Genomic DNA, 22536 nt, shown 5'->3' with positions numbered 1-22536 from the left:
AGTTCTCTGTTATGTATTTACTATTTTGTGATGCTAGCGGATCAAGTGTGAGGAAGCTACACATTCCATCATTTTGGGACCTTGCTCTTCCTCCACCTGGCGTGGTACAGACCAACAAATTACACTGGTTTCACTTCAGTGGAGGAAGTTACCTCACTGCCCACAGATCTAAAACTAAACATAACCAACTGTTCAGGAATCTATCTGGGGACTCAAATGTCATACTAATGCATACATTCTGTTACCATTAACCTAATTTTTTTAATCGTTTTGTAACAGTTCAGGAATCTATCTGGGGACTCGAATGTCATACTAATGCATACATTCTGTTACCATTAACCTAATTTTTTTAACCGTTTTGTGACCTTGCTACAGACCAACAAATTACATAGTTCCACTTCAGTGGAGGAAGTTAAAATGTAAAGTACATAGTTCAGGCCGATAATTTTATTGTTTTGGTACGCAAATTGCATACAGTTTACACACAGATATAAATTCTACAAAATTAAGACATTCAAATTATGTACTTACTCATGGATGGGACTGTTTGCTGTCGAGGGAACGTTTGGGGGAATTTTTTTTGTTTGAAACGTTCACCCGGGGAGGGAGGATTTATATGACTCAACAAATTGAATTATTGCATTTATGTCGGCCTTGTGAATCAGCTCATGGCCAGGATTACATCATTTGGTTATTCTTTTTTTCACACAGAGACAACTTCAGATATGCTAACAAAAGATTTATTGCTTCTTTTTGAAACAATTACCAGATCGAGATGGATGTTTGTCTGCTGCAAGAGAGAGGCGAAGACAGAGCTCAAATATCCTCTAGGCCTCCAGCAGGAATAGCTCTGGTTCCGGCGGCAGGGGCCGGTCGAGCGGCGCTTGCCAGCAATTCCCATGGTGAGAAAATTCCCTCTTTTGTACTTCTACATAAAATCTTTGTGTACTTTACTTCCTGTAGATCTGTAACTAGTTTCAAGAGGCTAAGTCAGATCATAACTCGTTTAGTTTCCTTGCTAGCAGGTTTGTTCCCTGAAACTGAACTGTCTGATGAGGAGGAACTTCAGCATTCGGTGGTATCTAGTCCCCAAGAGGCAGTGCCACAACCACCACCATTCCCAGCACGACACACCATTGTTCCGAGGAGAGTTGATGAGAAGGGGAAAGAGCCCGAGGAGGCTTCCAAACAAATCTGTGGCATCTGTCTCTCGGAGGAGCAGAGAGCCACATTACAGGGTTTGCTTAATTGCTGCTCACATTACTTCTGCTTCACATGCATCCTGGAGTGGTCAAAGGCGGAGTCGAGGTGCCCAGTGTGTAAAAGGCGTTTCAACACAATTACGGTGGCAGATGAAGGATCAGGGCTGAGGAGTACTGCTATTAGGGTACAAAAACGTGATCAGGTAACGGTTCACTCCTATAATCATTGTCGAACTGCATGTCTGCAGGGTATTAAAACCACTTTCCATCACTCACCCACTTATGTTTGGATAGGTTATGCATTGAGAGAAAGGGCATGTATGTTCAACATGCCAATATAGATATGCCTCCTTAGCCTGTAGGAATAGGAGGCCTTTGACCTTGTACTCTTACATTTGCTGCTATTCTTTGTAGCAAGTGTGCTGAATTGTTTGTTGAGCAATGATCCAAAATGTTGATTCTTGGATGAAAAATTTACAAGCAGACGTACCACGCAATTTTAGGGATAACAGATCCATTACTTCTACTTTGCCATTCTAACACAGGGTTCAATAATGTACAATACTGATAAGTATTGGTCATGCACATCATCTTATACCAACCTTTCTTGCTACACTCATATATCTGGTCAATAAAGAGCTGTTCTTGTTATAATTGCAACCTTGATATTGACATAAATCTGTAAATGTTGAAGACTTCATTACCTTTTGGGTTTTTGCATTACGTTTTGTATGACAACGTATAAAATACATTTTGATTGTTACAATGCTATGGAACTCGTATGAGTGTTAGCTTAAAAGCATTGTCATTCAGAAAAAGCTCTGGATGTAGACATATGGTTGTCTCATTTGTTCTATTTCTTCCTTGACCAGGTATACCAGCCCAGTGAAGAAGAACTGGATCCATATGAAAATGCTATATGCATTGAGTGCAATCAAAGTGGTGAGGACAATCTCATGTTGCAGTGTGATGTATGTGAGTCCTCTGCACATACTTTTTGTGTTGGTTTGGGAAGAGAAGCACCAGAAGAGAGCTGGTATTGTGGTGGGTGTAGATTCACTGTGGAGGGGCCTTCTTATGCACAAACACTGGATCAGGTGGTCAACCATGGAGAAAGTAATATGAACACTGCTGACACCAGTTCTAGTTCGTTTGGCAGATCTGTATTGAATGGTGTATCCCAGAGACTGTTAGCTTTAATCTTGATTTTGTATCTGCATTTGTGTTTCTTATTCTGCATGTAGTTAGCTGATCGGGTAACTTGCCAAGCAGCTCGTACGTGAGATACGTACATGATGTACAGTTTCAGCATAGGATGTACGGCGAGATGCCGGAGACAGTCGTGTGATGCGACTGATGGTGAGATGCCGAAGACCGTGTGATGCGGTGCTGCATGAAGAGCTGAAACTAGATCGCTGCGTGGAAATTGGCCGTGTACATGCATGAGTTTGTTAGTGCATGGAGGTCCCGCTAGCTGTGTGTGCATGCATGCTGGCCGGGTCTGTTGTCTAGAGTGATTCTAGGAGAATTAGATCAAGTCAAGTGTGTTAGTGCGTGAGTGGAGTTAGTGGGTGCGTGTGTGGCCTGTGTGAGGCTATTTATAGGTAAACACTATACATCATAGTCCGATGGGAGGCAATTCATCGGACCGATGCCAGGCCATTGATCTCGTTTCCATCGCACGGTTCCAGATTCGATTTTGCTTCCCACAGCAAATAAAGTTTGGCCCGTTAAACCCGGAGATTCCGTACCTAAATCCCGATAATCACGTCTTATAATTGTGCGTCTTCCCCAAATTGAGTACCTATTTCGACACAGGTGCAGCGATCATGATTATTCTCTCTCCACCATACCGCCCCTCAGTTGGCTCTGCATCGACGCCGATCTCCGTGCTTCCACATGCATCGACCTATGCGGGCACGCACCGCCGGCGGCCAGCGCACTGGATCGGTGGCGGCGGCTTAGCCAAATCGGCTTGTCTACACTCCGGCCGAAGTGGTGGGCCGGAGGCTGCTTCCACGGCGACCGCGCTTCCACGCCATTAGCCAATACGCCTCGTCCAGCGCGCGATGTGTCGCCGACGCTAGTGTACACGGCGGCACCCATGCACACGGCGAGAGGTGGCCATTCCAGCTGCTGCAGGGAGGCGAACAAGCGGCGGCAGGAGTTTGCTACCGCAGCCTGCATGTCCCAGCGTGCGCCGCCCGTTATCTGCAGCGCGTCATGGCAGCGCCTCCATTATTCCATTGACGTACTTTTTACCAGTTCTTGTCAATTTTGTAGTTCAGATCCGGAAACTGCAAACGATGGATACTTGAAATACGTGTTTGCCACCAACAGGTAACCATATTCATATCGATCTTTCCTGATATGTGTTTTTCTACCTTGCTTTGGTGTGTAAGCTCACAAAACCACCTACTTATTTTGTTGAATTGTTTGTAAGCTGCATGGTTTGTACATCACACAATGATGCACCCACGTGCTGATACTAAATAATTGCTAATTTCCAATTTCAAATTATGCTTCCACTAATCTATTTTGATTGCAGGTCCATTCGATGTAGATGCATGAAAGCTCACATGTTCAGTTCCCTAATTGCTAAAGAATCTTGTTGTTATACTACAAACTAGGTGCTTCATGTCGTGAATCAAACTTCATAGAGCTTGCATGCCGTCACTTGGTTCTTGGACCACCCCGAGGATGACAACCGGCTACAACGTCAATATAGCTGATGCATGGCAATTTTTATTCTAGCAAATGTAATCCTCTATGGCTCTATGTATGAAGTGAATATCAGGAACAATGGAAAATCCATTTTTTTCCCAATTTATGTTCATGGAAGCAGGTTCTGATTCGATGGGAAGCAAACAAATTATTGTTTAGGATCATTGTCCAATTTGTTTGAAGCTCGTGTAAATTACCTGTGCCGATGGTTATATTGATCTACGTGCAGAAAATAATCCTATTTCGATGGAAGCAACTGTATAGTCGATGGAAGCATTGTTGTGATGCTTTTGAAATACATATCCTTTATTTAAATTTAAGCTGAAGCACGAGCTTTGTTCAATTTGAAGCAAGTTTTTGGAAGCAAGATGTGCTTCAGAAGGAAGCAAAGTAAATGTTTTGAAACAAAATGTGTTTCAGAATAAAGCAAAGTATATAAATATTTTTGTAATTGGTAGACATGGAAGCAAATAGTCCGGTGTATGAAAACAAGATTTCATGTGATTGAAGCTAACTTTGGCTTCATAGGAAACAAAAAACTGATTGTTGAAACTTCTGTTCGTACGATGCAAAGTAGAATAACCTTGGAAACAAAACATGCTTCATAAGGTAACCTAGATAAAGTACTTAATTACTTTCCTGAAAATAAATAATTCGTTTCTTGAAAGCTAGCCAGCAGTTAATTTCCTAAACAAATCAGGAATTGAGATTTGTTAGCGGAAGAAGTCAAAGCCACATATGTTAATTGGTTTTTATTTGGAAGCGCATGGGTGGGATGGGCAGCATGCATGCGGCAATTATTAATCCTCCAATCACGCATTCCATCTCACGGCTCCCATGCTTTCAATCGTACGGTGAACCTCTGGTCCGATGGAAGCTACTTATCGGATGCCGATTCCTAGTGGTGCCCCTATTTATAGCCATGTACTCATCATGTTTAAGAGAGAGATTAAGGAGTTGAGAAAAGCTTGGCTGTGAGAGGCAGCCAACGCCCAAACACTTGTGTCTCCATTGCTATTTCTATGTGAGTTTAGAGGTAGCTCGAGGTAGAAGAAAGGGAGCTGCGAGATGCAGCTCCTACAGAGACCACCACCACCACTAAACATCCATCAGCCTTCTTTGCAAGGGTTTGATCTGAATCTCTGTCCAATAGAAACCCCTGACGAAGATGAGCGAGCTGAGTCGCATATCTCAGCTGAACCTGCATCAACCCCTACTGGGAGAAACTCAACTCTGGATAGGAGGCGTGCCTTGAACCGGCGTATTCACATTCTTCTATCTAGACCTAGGGCTGCAACTCATGCGTTGCAGAACGGTGTTGAAAATTTCCGAGAAGTAGCAAATGCCAAGGACCAGCTGATTCCTTGTGTCAAGAAGAGCATCAAGCACATCTGTGCTCAGTCTCCACTGGGTATGTGTAGCCCTCTGAGCAAACCATTGTTTAATTTATCAATTTTGTGCGGATGTGTGTATTTTGAATTATAACCATTCAACAACATTTTGGATTTACTAGTTCAACTTCATTATTAAAATATGGGTTAATTAGATAGATGCCATTGCAATTTCCAGCTATTTGAGAAACGCCACTACAATTTTCGTCTTTCGAAAAACGCCACTACAGTTCTCTGTACATTCTATAGACGCCATTATGCCTATTTAATCACGCATACTAACCAAAATATACTTGTATTTTGTCTGAAATACGTATACGGGTGGGTCCCATTCACTTTAGCTTGACACTGGGACTGGCTCCACTCTTATTTTTTTGACATGACGACAAGCTCCACTCGAAACAAAAAATGGAGATTCGCATCTCGTTCCCCCGTATCGTGGCCTGTCCAGACCGGAACTCTAGAACAACGGTGGCGGAAGGGCCTCGCGCCGGCGGAAGACGGCCATCCTGGGGGCGGGTACCAGCTCCTCCCATAATTGATTGTATTTTCTGTCTGTTCTTGGTAAGTGGAAAGGGAGCTTGCTCAACCGATTTGAGGTTTCCGCATCTCAGGTTGCTAGTTTCAAGCTAGCCAAATGACGTTGATGCCTAGTACAAAAAAAGTTATGTAGATGCTGGCCGCTAAACCGAATATGATTTTGCTGACCCTATTGATAATGAAAAGAAATACATAAAATTGACTATGAGAACATGTATGAGATGTTGAACTTAGATCTTCAACGTACATATTTAAGACTTCATATGAGTGTTGGGTGTGTGTGTGGGTGTCCCAGCCTTGTCTTAGGCTTGTAATGTAAACTTCTTTTCTATCATTGAATCGAAACGCAAAGCTTTTTGTGTTTTCGCGAAAAAGACTTCATATTATTTTGTCAAAATTTTATCGCATTTATTTTTTAATTTTACTGTTACCTTCCTATGCTGTTTCGGGTGCGACCCACCATGTATACGTATCTAAGCTAGAAATACAAGTGTATATTAGCCGGTATAAGTGTTTAAATGGATGTAATGGCGTTTATGGAATGTACATAGAATTGTAGTGGCATTTTTCAAAAGACGAAATTTGTAGTGGCGTTTCTCAAATAGCCGAAAATTGCAGTGGCATCTATCTAATTAACCCTTAAAATAGTGATTAGAGAGAGATTTAATATGACTGTGCTCTGAAATTTCTGGTCTTGCTTTGTGTTTTCATATTTAAATGGTTGCAGGTTATTGGTCCAAAAATAAATTAATTTGTTACATCTGTAACACAAATTCGTAATAAAAATTATAGTATCCTGGTGTTGCACATGCTACCATGGAAGTACTGGAAATGTGTCTGTGGATGTCATGAAGGGGCTGTTTTGTTTTGGGTTGTGGTTACCAGTAGTTTCAGTTGTCCTGCCTGCCTATCTTATAGTGCTTGTTTTGTTTGCACATTGAACTAAGTGCAAAAATAGCTGTGTTGGACTCTTCAAGCTAACCCATGGCTAGGTGACTGCCGGACTAACCTATCAGTGTTTCATGTTCCAGATGAAACTGCTTTCATGAATGTAGCACGGCGGGCAACAAACACTATCTTGGCGTTGTCTGGGATTGAGCACAACAGGGATAGGGTTGTTGCTACACCTTTTCCTTATCCCAGGCGTTGCTGTCATGCCTGTGATGGCCGAGAACCAGAATTTCTCATGAGCACTATCTGCTCGGCATGCTTCAACTCTTTTGTTGGCAAGGTCGTCGGTCACATCGCAAATATGTTTTCCTGAAGTTGATGGTGCTGGAGGTCCCTGATGATAAGTGTTTTGAGAGGCTGGTGCAATAATGTTGGAAGTAGTTTGAACTGGCGTGCGATCTGCATCCGAAATTTGCTGGTATCCAGTATCGCGAGATCTGCCTATCATACCGGTGCCGAGTACTTGCTCAGGTTCAGGCGATCAGCCTGCCAAATGGGCAGATCTTTCAAAGCCCAATCTTCTGATGGACTTGGATATCTATATGCAATTTTATTCGATGTCCGTGTTTTTTGAAGTGTTTGCTGTGGTTTGAGCTTTCCCCCTTTAGTTGCTTAGTAGTAGCATCTGATCTAGTTGCATCAAAAAGGTTTTGCACCTAGCATCCACAGCCCGGCTGCGTCAGGAAGGGATAAAGCAATTCCTAGAACAAACGAAGAGAATATATATTCCTTCTCTGTTAGGATAAAGTGCTACCCCTAATACCGTAGCTGTTCTTTATCAAGCAAGGTATATATTTGTTCCATCTTTCTTGTGTGCCTTTTCTGTCTCCACTCTTTGATGTGGTCATGAACAATTGAATGTTCCTCTGCAAACTGACAAACTGAAGGAACGGGTTTTGTCGTCGTCGTGTTGGGAGAGGAAAGTTATCTCCCGCCTTTCGGCTCCACTACGCAGCCGCATCATGGTGAGGTTCCAGTCACGGAGCACACGCCATGACCCATGACACACACGATCGCTTGCTTCACTACTCGTGTGTGTGTCTGTCGACGAGGAGATACAGCAGCCGAAGCACCACCATTGAGCTTATCTAAATTCGGATATATCTGTAAGCTAACTAAATAGTATTAGGTGCATGTAAATTTAGATAAATTTGTTGCTAAAGCAGCACTGCATGTATAAAATGCAACTTGAAATGCTCTGTCGGGACGGCCATGGCTCGGCGCTCGTGTAGTCGTGTTGCGAAGAGACACGTGACACACAGGAGGTATACAATGCGACTCGATCTCTAGGTAGCTGAGTTGCGTTTCCAAGGCATTAGATTCCCGATCGGACGGCCGACATGGCGGGGAGCACAACGCCAAACTCCATATGAGGGAGCCCGTCGAGCATAGGATGCCGCTGCCGCTGGCTGCCAACCCGGTCGCTGGAGCCTGGCTCATTCATTCATATCAGGCCATCAGCAGCGCAACGTCCCTCTGCGCCTCGCCTTCATTGTCTCCTACCTTGCCACCTCCCTCCACTCTCCTCTCTTCTCCTACCTCCATTACTAAGTCACCGGCCGGAGCGTGGTGTAGCGACTGGAAAGATGGCGCCGACGTACCGGCCCTACGCCGCCGAGTACGGGCGCGGCGACGCGATGGTGGTGACGTACGGCGGCGGGGCCGTGGAGCGGAAGGCGCCGGCGAGGTGGGTGGCGGGGTCGTCGTCGGTGGCGTGGTTCGTGGGTGACCAGGCGGAGATGAAGCGGCGGGGCAGGGTGGCCAGCTACAAGGCCTACGCCGTGGAGGGCAAGGTGAAGGCCTCCATCCGCCGGGGGCTCCGCTGGATCAAGGCTAAGTGCTCCCACATCGTCCATCGCTAGCTAGCCACCGCACCTGCTAGGTACGTACTGGTTCCGTCTCACATTGATCTGCACCGCATTCCTTGTGAACTGTTCTTCCTCTGCTTACATGTCTCTTCGTCCATCTTTCAGGCGCTCATCTTGCAGGAGAGCGACGGAGGATCGATGTTGCTAGGAACAAATGCGCGAGGGATGGACTCGTACGTCGTCGATCGAGACTTCGAGAGTAGAGTAGGGTGACATCGAGAGCTTTTTCTTTCCGTTTCTTTCTGCTGTACGTCGAGAATGTTGGTTTCCGGGGTTGCAAGTAAAGCTGCTCATTTCGCAAAACAGGATTGCTGATCGATGATGCGTCGTTTGCTTGAGCATCGAATGCTTGCTAAGTTGCTATTGCTAAACGAATCGAAACCCGAATGACGCATTGACACCCGACACACACGGATTAGTGAAATTCCACAGCTATCGTGAGAATCGAATAGGTCGCGCGCGCGCATGATTCACCGGGGACATGGCCCAGCTCGATCACTGAACCCCGGCCAAAAGTTTGGCCTTGGCCGCGCCGCCTCCGACCCCGGTCAACTCCCAGCAGATTGTCCACCCGCTCCTGGCTCTTGAGCCCATTGCCGAAAGAGGCAGAGCTAAAATTACTTCGTCGCTATCTGCCTCCCACAGCAGACTGAAAATGCATCGTAATTTGACGTAACGGTAAAAAAAATGGAGATGCGGGGTATCGATCCCCGTGCCTCTCGCATGCTAAGCGAGCGCTCTACCATCTGAGCTACATCCCCTTTGTATGGTTTTTCATCTAGCATTCTGGATTGGATCCATTAGTTCAAGGAGAAGGCAAAAAGCCCAAAAAAGAAGCCGAGGATTACAATTTAAGAAAAAGAAACCGAAACAAATACAAATGGCAAAGACTGGCGATAAAAGTTAAAGATATATATCAAAAATATTTTGATGCCGTTATCTCTACCTTCACTTTCACATCATTTTTATCCAAAACTTTAAGAAATACTTCCTCTGATCCCTTTTAATTGACTTTGATTTAGTACAAGTTAATTAAAAAGGATCAGAGGGAGTAGAAGTAGAGTCAGAGAAACATGGAAAAAAACACATGAAAACATATGAATAGAAACACGGAGAGACCCATCAAGGGTTCCATCTTCTCGCTGGCGACGCTGCCGGTCTACTCTCAAAATATTAAAACATATATCTTCCATAAGAATCATTATGAGCACATGCCAATTGCAAATGACAAATGAAATCCTCAACAAAAGTATATTTCTCCTCTAAGGTACGAATGGGATAACTCAACACTAAAACCTGCCAATTATATGTGACAACAATACACTCATTATCAATGATATCTTCTTTATAATAAAACATAGAATTACTATATCTACTGATGTGTTCACATGTGTGTCTGAATATTTATTACTTTCATCATAAAGGGATTTTTCATCTAATGAGCCGTAAGCGTCCTCGGTTTCATTGATATCATTTTCAACCTCAAATAATTAAACTAGGCCTAAACGTCCCATGTGGAGAATACTTAAACATAATGCGATCATCCTCTATTTCACTCTCATTTAAATAACAAATGTATTACCCCGCATCATCTTGAATTGTATTCTTTTTTTTTAAAAAAAGAACTACAATCATCATGATTATCTTCTACAAGAATTGTGTAAACCCATTTATCACAAGATTTGCCATAAACTAATACCACATAAAATGTTTCATAGAATAATAATTCGTCCTAAAAAAGATCAAATTCCTATCATTATCAAGATAAAGATGTTCACTAACAAATTTACCACAGGGGGGCACTTATTGGAGTTAGAGAGTTGCCATTAATATTGAGCGGCGATGACGAGTATACTCTATTCTTATTCTTCTTGTTCGAATCATTCTCAATTATCTTCATCCCTATCTTGTCCCTTTTCACTTTCAAATGATTCTTTCTCATAAGAATATTTCCTTCATTCTAGATATTAGTAGTACCAAGAGAGACATCACAAACATTAGAAAACATCTCATCAATATACTTAATCTCGTAAAATTTGAAGCACACTTTTGTTCTACTAGGGTTTAGGAGGCACTCATCTCTGTTCAAACCGAGCATACTTTTTTTTTGTACTTTTTATGAATATTAATCTTAGCAGTATGCTACCCAACAACGGAACAAGAAAGTGCTCCATGCGAGTGTGGATATTCTCTCAGAAAATAAGAGTGTGGATCTGGCAGTTAGAAATTAGACGAATTTTATGTGGGTTGAGCTAAATGATGTTATTCAACACTAGGTACAAATTAAGCATGTAATGCTAAGATACTGTTGTACCCGGGAAATACATAGTCGGCCATGAGTGGATTCCTTTGAAGACAAACCCGTCATAGATATTTTATAAATTATATGATTTTATGATTAGTGTAGTGGGCAGACACTTAAGAGGACAAACCCATCATAGATAATTTGGACATTCTAGTAATTTCTATTTAGTACATTTATTAACATATCTTATATTTACTTGCACCTAATAGAGAACATCATGCATTGAAGAAACCTCTTTCAATTTTAGAGGTCATTCTGATGGTATGTAAGGAAACAAAAATAGACATGAATACATACATATATTTGAAGTTCATCTTAGTGGTATGAATTAATCTAAGAAGACGTGCAAAATTGTTTTTTTCCCTCAAATAGAGGGTAATTATGTTCAACTAAATTTCTTTAAGTAGTTTCTCAAATGGGAAACAAGTAGAATAAACTTTATTGTATATATGATTCGAATTTAGTGCAAGTACAATTTGCATGGTAGAAGTTAAAATTACATTATAAAAATGTTTGCATCTTGCTATATAGTTGTATTAGGATATAGTTAATTTATCTAAATATAAAATGAAAAAAAAGTTGTTAAGATCATATGGGGAGAGAAATGGGTTGTAAGTGAAAAGAAGTGAAAAAGTTTAGTATAAATAAATGATATTCATCTATTTTAGGGCCCACTAATTCGATGGATTAACAAGAAAAGTTATGTTCAATGCCAATTCAGTTCCTGAGTACACTGGTTATCCCAATTGGTGTGATTGATGTGATTGACCGAGCCAAAAGGAACTGCTTGTGGAGGAAAAACAAAGATGATGAAAAAGTACATTCTCTACCTTCTTGGGAAATGGTTTGTAAGCCAAAAAATAAAGGAGGGCTAGGAATCATCAATCTCAAAATACAAAATAAATGTCTGATGCTGAAACAATTGCACAAATTCTATAAAAATGTGGATTTACCATGGGTAAAATTAATTCGGAATACTTATTATTACAAAGTGGTTCCACATGCAGTCACAACCTGTGGGTCTTTTTGGTGGAGGAATATAATGAAACTGGTTGATTTATACATGCAATTGAGCTTTCTTCTTGATGAGAAGTTTCCAAGGCTCTTCTCCTTTGTCAAAGATAAACTCATTTCGGTTAAGGAGGCATTACAAATAACTGATCCTGTTCAAGCATTCCATCCTCCTTTATCAAGTGAAGCTGCTAATGAATTAAGAGGTTTACAAGATATGTTGCAGGGAGTTACTCTTTCTGAGACTAATGATGAATGGATTATTACAAGCACTATATCAGGGAAATTTGTTCCAAGTAAAGTATATAAACTGAGTTTTCAACATATTTCCTCTCACTTTCCTTCTCAATGGATTTGGAAAAGCAAGTGTACATCGAAGCACAAGTTCTTTGTCTGGCTAATATTGCATGATCGCATCAATACGAAGGGTATGCTCAGGCGAAGACATTGGAATGTCACTTCTGATCATGATTGTGTGTTATGTCGTAACCACTGTCTGGAGGATTGGTCACATCTATTTTTTGAATGTACCTTTAGTGCCAAAATTTGGATATTTGCAAATTAAATGGGCACAAGGTTCTGGACCAGAGATGCTAAAGAATACTAAAAGAAGATTCAAGGGTCCATGTTTTACATAGATCATTATTTTGGCATGTTAGAATATATGGAAGCAGAGAAACAACAGGGTTTTTAAAGGAATACCACCAACATTCAGAAATTGGAGAGCTGGTTTTGTCTCAGATGTTACCATTCTTAAGTATAGGGTCAAAAAGTGTATTGTTTCCATTTTTGACAATTTGTTGTAAATATTAGGTTACTTTCCTTTTTTTAGTTTGTTTGTGTAAACCTCTGTACATATTTTTATAAGTTTGAAATAAAAGGCTGTGGGGAGCTCCCCTGTAGTAGTTAGCTTCAAAAAAAAAGTTATGTTAGGAAGGTCGTAGTTCTCTCCTTAAAAATATAATCTTAGCTCGACGATAAAAAAAAGTTGTGGCATAGTTGGGAAGTAGTAGCGAAATCAACACCACTGTTTTCTTGTGGACGTGATACTTGTCTTTATTGTCTTGTGGACTCACCCCAGTACTTGGCGATGCCGGGGAAAGAGATCGGCCTGGGCAGGAGGAACCGCAAAGCGTGGACAAAAGGCACGGAAATGAGGAGCCGAGGAGGCGTTAGCCGTGCAACGTCCATGGGTTGTCACATCACCCTTTATTTGTTTATGCCCAAATAAGAGTTTTTTCACTATTTCTATAATGTAGAAATCCTTATTTACCCTTTTGTAGAAATTGTTTTAGACGAAAGCATTCAAAAATATCTAAACTTGTAAAAAATTATTTTTTGCATCAACCCATATATTTGGCGTAGAAACTCATAATAAATTGTGCGAGCTAATGAAAATGTCTCAATGGTACCCCTTGAAAAAATTCATATTCAGTGTGAATCTGAACTTCGCAAACAAAGCACACCAACAAGGTTTCTAATAATTTGCCTCTTTTGAGTTAATATTCTCTATTTCCATTCCATTCATATTTGTAAGTTTTAATGTGAATTAAATTAATTGGCATATTTTTATATAGCTGTTTCTCACGTCTATTTTAGCCGAATAGCTCAAAATATAAATTTAAAACAACATATGAAAACAAGATAATATGAAATCGGCTTTGACGATTTTAAACGCTGAGCCACACGCCTAATCATGGCGTTGGCGCTTGCTAAACAAATTAAAACCCGAATTCTGGCAACGTCAGACGGGTTCAACGGATAATGTAGAACATACATGGAGGACTCATAATCAAGCGAAATTTCACAATGGCGAGAATTGAATAGGCGGAGAGAAACCCTAGCCGCATCCGGGTCCCTCCCATGCAACTGGTCGCCTGAGCCAACCGCTGCCCGCGTCTCCGGTCGTTGCCGACCGCTCGCCGTCGGCCCTTTTGCTCCAGCGGGCGGTGTGATACATGCCCGCGGTAGAAGGGTGTTTTGATCACGGCTGGCTTTTGGTCCACACTTCCGCTGCAAAGCCCGGTGCGGAAGGTCCCAGACTCCCATTCAGGGCATGCTGGAGAAAACGTGGGTTTCATATATCGCTCGGGGATTAAAGGAAGACATGGTGCAGACGCGGCTCTGGAGGCGACAACAGAAGGCGGTGCAGCGCGCGCGAATGACTTGTGAAGGAGATCGTCGAGGGCGAGCTGGAGAGGCGCCCGACGGCGGGGAGCAGGGGCCCACCGGCTGTAGGGGCTGCACATTGGGCGATTTACACAGAAATAACCCTTTTATTAAAGTATAGCACAGACTGACCCTCCGGCGAAACTATTTCACCAATCTAACCCTTTTGTGTGGCGCCCCTCTCATGGGCGCCACACATGCCCATGTTGCGCCCGTCCTGCCGGCGCCACACACCCATCCGACGTGGCCCGTGGACGCTGAGCTGGTGAGCTGATCCGACGTGGCAGCCCGTGTGGCGCCGCTACCATCGGCGCCACACATGCACTTGTAATTGCCCAAAACATACTGTAAGACAAAGCGTCTGGGACTTAGCCGTTTTGGCGAGGCTGTTTGTGTGGCGCCGATGCCACGGGCGCCACACAGTGAGGTGTGGCGCCAATGCCACCGGCGCCACACAAAGAGCCTCGCCAAAACGGCTAAGGACTAAACTTCCGAAGCCACTGGATGTTTTGGACATATAAGTTGCATCGTGTGGCGCCGATGTCATAGGCGCCACACTGTGATGTGTGGCGCCGGCCTGAGGGGCGCCGCACGTTGACTTGTGTTAAAAAACATGAAAACTCTTGCCTTAATTAAACAGTTTTCAACACAACAATAGCAATTTCATACACATTGAACATACACATAGCACGCATCATAAGATAACATCTTAGCACATAGATTCAAACAACACGTAGCAATAGAGACATGGTTCGAAATGACATAGAGTTCACAACACGATACTTATGAAATAGAGTTCACAACACTAGCAAATGCATCTATCCTCCGCGACGTCCCCTCCTCACGGGCTGCTTCCGGACGGCCAACCTTTTCGTCCGCTGCCGTGGCTGTTGTTGCTGCTGCTCCTCCTGCTCCTGCTGCTGCTCCTCCTCCTCCTGAGTCGTGGAAGTCATGGTTACAAAGGCACCCGAACACAGTAGCTCACATTGAATGTTGGTGACCATACCTTAATGAAATGCCGCATCGGTCCGATAGGCTTGTCATATGTATGGCTCTGATCCCAAAAAGTCTCGCACTCCTCGCACTGTTTTTGGATCTCGGATCGCTGCGACAAACATATTATACAAAATTTGAGCGATCACATGCCAATGTAGATGATGTACTAGCTAACGAGAGAATACATTACCACGAAGTTCAACTCGGAAGCAATAGAAGTCGATCTTCCTCTGCGAGCAAAGGTGTCGTGCTGGCTTTGCGCAAGCTCATCGAACTCGATGGGGTCGTCCAAGATGTCGTCATCATACGCGGGTTTCACTAGCTCGATACGCGTGCTTTCATGAAACCATTGGAGATAGTTGTTGAAAGCGGCCAAGTCGTGGGGGACAATCTCCACATGGCCAGCATTCCGTACCTCTTCCAAACGAGTGTTGGAACGCTGTGACGTGGCCTCTATGATGGTCAGGCCAATTTGTGATCTTCCTCTGCCGCTTCCTATCAAGCCTGCAGGAATCAAGAAGTTAGATTCTATCTCTTCAATCAACAAGCTTCCATCGCATGATTCAAGAAGTTTACCTATGAAGCGCCTGGTCTGTGTCTTGCCACTGAGGTGGACACTCCTGATACAGCCCAAACTGTCTCATCACTCTGTGCGGCTGGTGGTACTCAACAAGCCACATGCATATGAGTGGGCAGCGCATATGCCAGAAACGCGCCTCCTCAAGGCACTTGGGGTTGAGGTCAGCCATCCCCGCGCCAATACGGTAGTAGGTACCATATGGCTCCCAATCCACCTGCAACATATAAATATTTCGGAATTGGACTAAAATATGAAGTCCCCATTGCAAAAGAGTGATGGATTAAAATCGGTTACCTGCTCAGCGGTAAGAGTATCCAACTCCTCAGTGTAGTGCCTGCACATGATCTTTGGGTCGCTCGTCATCTCCGAGACATTGTCCCAAAGATATGCCCAAGTCGGCTCCCGATCAAGGTTGTGCCGGTAATGAGGCCATGGTCTCGCTTTGAGTATCCTGGGCCGGCCAACTGATAGGCGGTCCCAGCTCCATACGGAAAGTAGGAGCAAGCATCCACCAATACCGCCGCTCCCAGTCCTGCGACAAGCGTCATCCAACTGCGTACATAAGACATTTGGTTAGAGGTAGAGGTAGGCACAGTACTATAGAAGAACAGTACATACAACAAATCATCACCTGTCGGTAGAGGTAGGCAAGTGCCACTGTTCCCCAACTCCACCGGCGCTCCAACACCGTAAGCGCCTTGAGCCAACACCAATGGGCCAACTTCCCACCACTGTCAGCAAAGAGAGTCCTCGAGATCATGTACCACAAGTACACTCGGGTGTATGTCCTGATACTGTCCTCGTTGGCCCCTTCCGGCAGGAGTTCTCCAATGTTAGTCCTTATCCAAGCGAAAGGTGCGCCGGCGGGAGCTCTCTCCTTTGGATTTTCTGGCGCCGCAGGAGCCATGCCAATAAGGTCCTGCATCTGTCCGCGCCACCCATCAGAAGCTGTGTTCATACACAGTGGCTCGCCCTGAATAGGAAGTCCAAGTATCATTGAGACATCCTGAAGAGTAGGGGTCATCTCGTCGGCCCTCAAGTGGAAGGTGTGCGTCTCCAACCTCCACCGATCGACAAGGGCGGTGAGTGCCGCGGCGTTCATGTTCAGCCCCCCCCCCCCCGTATTACAAGCGTGATGAACGGGAGAAGACCGGTGGGTTGGATGAACTCCGTGTACCTCTCGTCATACGGCATATCAGTTGTGCCATGGTACCGAATCTTCAAAGGGTGAAGATCTGTTCCCCTCTCCGTCATATGAAAAGCCCGGTGATTCTCCGTCATACTCTTGATCTAGGAGCCACACCATCCTACATGTTTACACAAATACACCATATTATGAGCCATTCCTAACAAATATGAGCAACACATACATGATAACATATCCAAATAAGCCATCACACATGCAGCATATACATACATATACATTCATATCTAGGGATAAAACACCATATTATAAGCCATTCCTAACAAATATGAGTTATTTCATCACAAATAATACGCAACTATAACACATTTCAATGCATTTGCTAGGCAAATATTACACATTTCAACACATACATACATAGGTTTCGACACATACATGTAAAATTTCATATCTAGGTTTCAACAAATTTATGGTTCAAACACATGCATACATGAGGCTATGAATTTCAACACCTACACTACAACATAGAGTTCACCAAAAAAAATTCCATGTCTAGGGTTCATGTCCAAATCTAGCAAGATCTATGAAATTTGTGGATGAATGGAAAGGATTCGAAGGGGATTACCTTGAGGAATGGATGGGGAAGAGATTGGCCAGGCGGATCCGATGATTTGGTGGTGGATTTGGTGGGGGAGGGGGGAGGAGGAGGAACCGCCGGCCTCCTTGCACTCTTGAAGAAACAGAGAAGAGAGAAGAAGAAGAGGGTCGGGCTGGGGGCGGCTCGGACGCCACACTTAAGTGGATGTGTGGCGCCCTTCCGAGCGGCGTCACATTTTCACAGTGTGGCGCCGATGGGATCGGCGCCACACGGGCTACCACGTCGGATCAGCTCACCGGCCTCGGCGTCGACGGGCCACGTCGGATGGGTGTGTGGCGCCGGCAGGACGGGCGCCACATGGGCATGTGTGGCGCCTATGAGAGGGGCGCCACACAAAATGGTTAGATGAGTGAAATAGTTTCGCCGGAGGGTCAGTCTGTGCTTTTCTTTCACTTTTTGGTTATTTTTGTGCAAATCGCCTGCACATTGCAACTCCCTCTTCTTCTCCCCGGCATGTATAGCACTTTTGCTTTTTCTCAAAACGTCATTGATGATGATGCGTCGTCGTTTGCATGAGCATCCAGTGCTTTTAGCTAAACAAATCAAAACCCGACGAATCCTGGCAACGACGGACGGGTTCGTTTGCCTGAGCATCAACTGATTGCCTGAGCATCGACTGAAAATGACGGACGGCTTCAACACAATTCACCGGGCATGAGCCAGCCCGCTGAACACCTGCGAAACGGCCGCTCTGCCACGTCGTCTCCGGCCCCGGTCAAAGCCCAGCAGATTGTCCATCCGGTTCTGGCGCATCAGGCCATTGCCGTCAGAGGCGCAGAGCTATAAACACTTCGTCGCTATCTGTCTCTCCCTTAGCTGAAGGCCAACTGAAAAATCCATCGTAATTTGACGTGGCAAAAACAAGAAATGGAGATGCGGGGTATCGATCCCCGTGCCTCTCGCATGCTAAGCGAGCGCTCTACCATCTGAGCTACATCCCCTTACTGTGTGGTTAAATCTAGTTTTCCATATTCATATTGTTATTTCAGGGAATTGTGAAGATCTTGTGTGCTTTGGATCCCATAATAGACGTGAAGGCATAATGCCCGAAAAAGAAAGATTTAGAACCACCACTTTTTAAAACTGAAACAAATACAGTATCAAAGATCTGTGATAAAAGTTAAAGTTATATCAAAATCTTTTGATGCCGTTGTCTCTATCTTCACTCATTTTCCCATGGAAAGTTGGCAACGATCCTCCCGTAAAAAACTTATGCAGGACAACCACACAATTAAATATACGACTTTAAGAAATAGACATGAAACAAACCTAAAACAGCTAATAAGTTGAAGAAATACGACAAAAAACACATGCAAACATATGAATAGAAACATGAATGCAGAAAACATATCCACAACATGAAATCCCCCGAATCGATAGAGACATCAGATAGATGTCCTTGAAAATGGCATACATAAGAAAACAACAATTTAGTGGGACATACAAAGAAGCCCACAATCACTGCAAAACAAACATGACCAAAAGGTAAACATAAATAGCATGCGTATTAAACGGATACAAAAACTACAAAATACACACAATTCATGCCTTCCAACTATACAAATGTGCGGTTTATCCCTTTTTTACACCACTCCCTCCGATTCATATTACTTGCCACTAGTATGGATGTATCTAGTACTAAAATTGTGTAAACCCATTCCTCGAAGATAAACTGTTTAATCAAATAATAATTTATCCTCAAGAAGATGAAAACACATGTCATTATCAAGATAAGTTGTTCACTATCAAATTAACAATAGGTGCACTTATTAGAGTTAGAGAGTTACCATTAATATTGAAGTCAATGACGAGGAGTATACTACATTCTTCCTCTTCATGTTCCTATTGTTCTCCATTATCTTCAACCCTACCTTCTACCTTCTCACTTTCAAATGATTCTTTTTCATCAGCATATTTTCCTTCATTCTAGATAATAATAGTACACTTTTTATATTAAAATATTTCATCAAGATACATAAAGTTCTAAAATCCGAAGCACACTTTTTTCTACAGAGGTTTAGGAGGCCCTCGTGTCTGCTCAAAGCAAGCATATTTTTTTACTGTTATTTCAGGAATTGTGAAGAGAGTGTGTGCTCTGGATCCCACAATACACGTGAAGGCAGAATACCCAAAAAAATGATGTTTACAATCACAATTTTAAACAATTGAAACAAATACGAATGTCAAAGATCGGCGATAAAAGTTGGAGTTATATCAAAATCGTATGATGTTATTGTGTTTACCTTCACTCCTTTTCCCATGGCGACGATCCTCTAGTGAAAAACTAATGCATCATAACCACATCACTAAATGTACGAGTTTAAGAAATAGAGGTAAAACAAACCTAAAACAGCAAATAAGTTGGACAAACACGACAAAAAACACATGCCAACATATGAAAAGGAACACGAATGGTGGAAACATGCCCACGTCATGAAAACCTCCAGACCGATAGAGACAACAACGGTCCTTTAAATGGCGTAGGTAAAAAAAACAGTAAATTTGTGGGGCATACGAGGAAGCCCACAATCACAAAACAAACATGACCCCTTGGCATACATAAATGATACGCCTATTAAACGGCTACAAAAAGGGATTTTTCTCGGATATGTGGTTATCCATTTTTCCTCTATCTTTTTTTGTGGTATTGTTCACAATGCATAAAGAGTCTGGAGTACAGACCTATCTATAGAGCTCACTTCCCGGATTTACGAATATTCCACGTGTTTCTATAAAAAGTTATGCTACTTGGCTACTCCTAGGCAATATCCAACCATGATCACATATAATGAAGATCTCACAAAAATAAATTATGATAGTTGGGTGAAGACTAGTGCATATTAGATATTTTTATATTCTAGAAATTTCTATTTAGTACATTAATTATTATCTCTTATATTTACTTGCACCTAAAAAAGATAGAACATACTGCATTGAAGAAACCTCTATCAATTTTAGAGGCCATAATCATGGTATGTAAGGAAAATAAAATAGACATGAACACATACATATATTTTTAGTTCATCTTAGTGGCATGAATTAATCTAAAATACATGCAATTTTGTTCTTTTTTCCTCAAATAGAGAATATTATGTTTATTTAAATTTATTTAAGTACCGGCTCAAAAGGGAAACAACTAGCAGTAATTTAGATATATATGTTTTGAATTGAGTTCATGTGCATTTGGCACGGTCAAAGTTAAAATAACATTGTAAACATGTTTGTTTCTTGACATATAGTTGTAATATGATGTGGTAAATTTTGCTAATTTTAAAATAAAACCAAGGCTGCTAATATCATATAGGGAAGAAATGGGTTGTTGTTGGAAAAAAGTGAAAAAGATTAGCATAAATAAATGATAGTCGACAATTGTAGGGCCCAATAATTTGATGGACCAGGGTGAATAAAAACACGTAGTTTCCTGATTTAAGTGGTGTTGTATGCCCCATAATTTGATGGCCCCATAAAAGCACATATCACACCACTTAGCTCGACAATGAAATAAGTGGTGTTGTATTTGGGAAGCGGTAGGGCTATGACCGACGTCGTCTTCTTGTGGACGCGAAATTCATCACCATCTTCTTGTGGACATGAGCTCGTCGGTTTGTTCTTGTGAAGGCACCTTCTTTTTGACGATGATGGGGAAAGAGAGAGGATCGGGTAGGAGGAGTCATGGAGCATGGGCAGAAGAGCTATAGAGGGATGGAAAGTGGCACACATGTAGGAGGGATTCATGGAGGCGCAACCCACGGAATCACAAGCAGGAGAGACCTGCCGGCAAAAACTCTCGGATGTGCTAACGAAACGGCTGCCTGTTGATGTGAGGAAGGCGGCATCAACAAAGAACGACCACCTGCCGGCTCTGAGACTGATGTATGCAAGAACACATCCCAAATGTAGCTAGTTTTCAAAATTAAGAGTATTGAACCATGTTGGAACTGAATGGTAATGGTTTAATTTACTCTCGCTACCTTCACTTAGAAATACTTGAGAGTTGTCTTTAATCCAAAGCAATGTGAAATGGAAAGCGGTTGATGTTGAAACATTGTGAACAAAGCAATAATGATTAAAACGAAATGAGAGTGGAGAAGGTGAAAGAAATGTGAGTGGAGAAGGTGAAAGCGATTGTAAAATACTTGAAACTCAATACGGGTAAATGCGTTCTTAGGGAATTGCTGATCCATCACTGGAATATTTATGTAGTTTATCGGGATTTATTACGTCTTTTTGTTTCATGTGTGTGCGGAGAAGTCCCAAATAAAGGTGATCTCTGTCTTATGTTACACCCTCATATCCACTACTACTTTTCGAGCTAGTGGGTGCAATTATAATAATTAAGGATCTTCTGTGGCTATGGCCTAGGTACTTGTCCTTCGTTATTTGTTGTTTATACATGGTTGAGGGAGGCGGCGGATGCTGCCACATATTTACGACCACATTTCTCCAACCGCATACAACAATTATTCTCTCCAATGTCTCGAAGGCAAACTATTGCGTGGTCGACAACACACAACATTATTGAAGAAAACCACCACACACATGTCACAATAAGACAAACAAAAATCTTTACTTCATTTCATAGTTTAGCTAGGGTTTCTCCATCTCACCAAGAACAAATAAACATACTCACACATTGAGGCAAATAACATGATCATGAATATATAAATGGAGTACGAGGGATCGAATGAATACAAGTATGAATCCACCCTAAGGTTGAGGATTACAAAAAGATGGATGATGGTGATGATGAAGATAGATGCCTACGCCTTCAATATCCAAGCAACTGTTGTGATGGATTCCCTCTACGAGTTTCCCTCCAGATCCCTTTCGGAGGTGAGGTTTCATGGATTCTAGTATCTCCGAATCTGATCTAAAATCTGTTTCCACATGGTAAAAGTATTTGACCAGACCAAGCCACCAACATATAGTACGGTCACACGGTACGAGACCATACATGTGGTCATTGCGCATGTCTTTTCCTTTCTTCACGAATTATG

At 42.7% G+C, this 22536-nt stretch overlaps 2 protein-coding genes and 2 non-coding genes across 4 annotated transcripts; 2 read left to right on the top strand and 2 right to left on the bottom strand.

Moving 5' to 3' along the window:
* Window positions 1-775: 775 nt before the first annotated feature.
* Window positions 776-7169, top strand: LOC124673188. The gene is made up of 5 exons (XM_047209313.1): window positions 776-902; window positions 1026-1405; window positions 2075-2391; window positions 5012-5337; window positions 6889-7169. The coding sequence occupies exons 1-5, from the start codon at window positions 776-778 to the stop codon at window positions 7119-7121; spliced, it is 1383 nt and encodes a 460-aa protein (XP_047065269.1). The 3' UTR covers window positions 7122-7169.
* Window positions 7170-8394: 1225 nt separating this feature from the next.
* Window positions 8395-8670, top strand: LOC124670507. The gene has a single exon (XM_047206998.1). The coding sequence runs from the start codon at window positions 8395-8397 to the stop codon at window positions 8668-8670; it is 276 nt and encodes a 91-aa protein (XP_047062954.1).
* A 694-nt stretch (window positions 8671-9364) lies between these two features.
* TRNAA-AGC lies at window positions 9365-9437 on the bottom strand. The gene has a single exon. It is a non-coding gene; the product is annotated as a tRNA-Ala (tRNA).
* An 8970-nt stretch (window positions 9438-18407) lies between these two features.
* Window positions 18408-18480, bottom strand: TRNAA-AGC. Its single transcript has one exon. It is a non-coding gene; the product is annotated as a tRNA-Ala (tRNA).
* Between the last annotated feature and the right edge of the window lie 4056 nt (window positions 18481-22536).

The sequence above is a fragment of the Lolium rigidum genome, chromosome 7 (genome assembly GCF_022539505.1).
Source record: "Lolium rigidum isolate FL_2022 chromosome 7, APGP_CSIRO_Lrig_0.1, whole genome shotgun sequence".
In the NCBI taxonomy this organism is placed as follows: Eukaryota; Viridiplantae; Streptophyta; class Magnoliopsida; order Poales; family Poaceae; genus Lolium; species Lolium rigidum.
This window is presented reverse-complemented; position numbering and strand designations above follow the sequence as displayed.

Bases quoted from the DNA above. Each gene is read 5' to 3' on its own strand.
- LOC124673188 (XM_047209313.1), top strand. From the start codon at position 776: ATGGATGTTTGTCTGCTGCAAGAGAGAGGCGAAGACAGAGCTCAAATA. The intron at 903-1,025 runs GTGAGAAAATTC...CCTTGCTAGCAG, and splicing joins GCTTGCCAGCAATTCCCATG to GTTTGTTCCCTGAAACTGAA. The intron at 5,338-6,888 runs GTATGTGTAGCC...TTCATGTTCCAG, and splicing joins CTGTGCTCAGTCTCCACTGG to ATGAAACTGCTTTCATGAAT.
- LOC124670507 (XM_047206998.1), top strand. From the start codon at position 8,395: ATGGCGCCGACGTACCGGCCCTACGCCGCCGAGTACGGGCGCGGCGAC.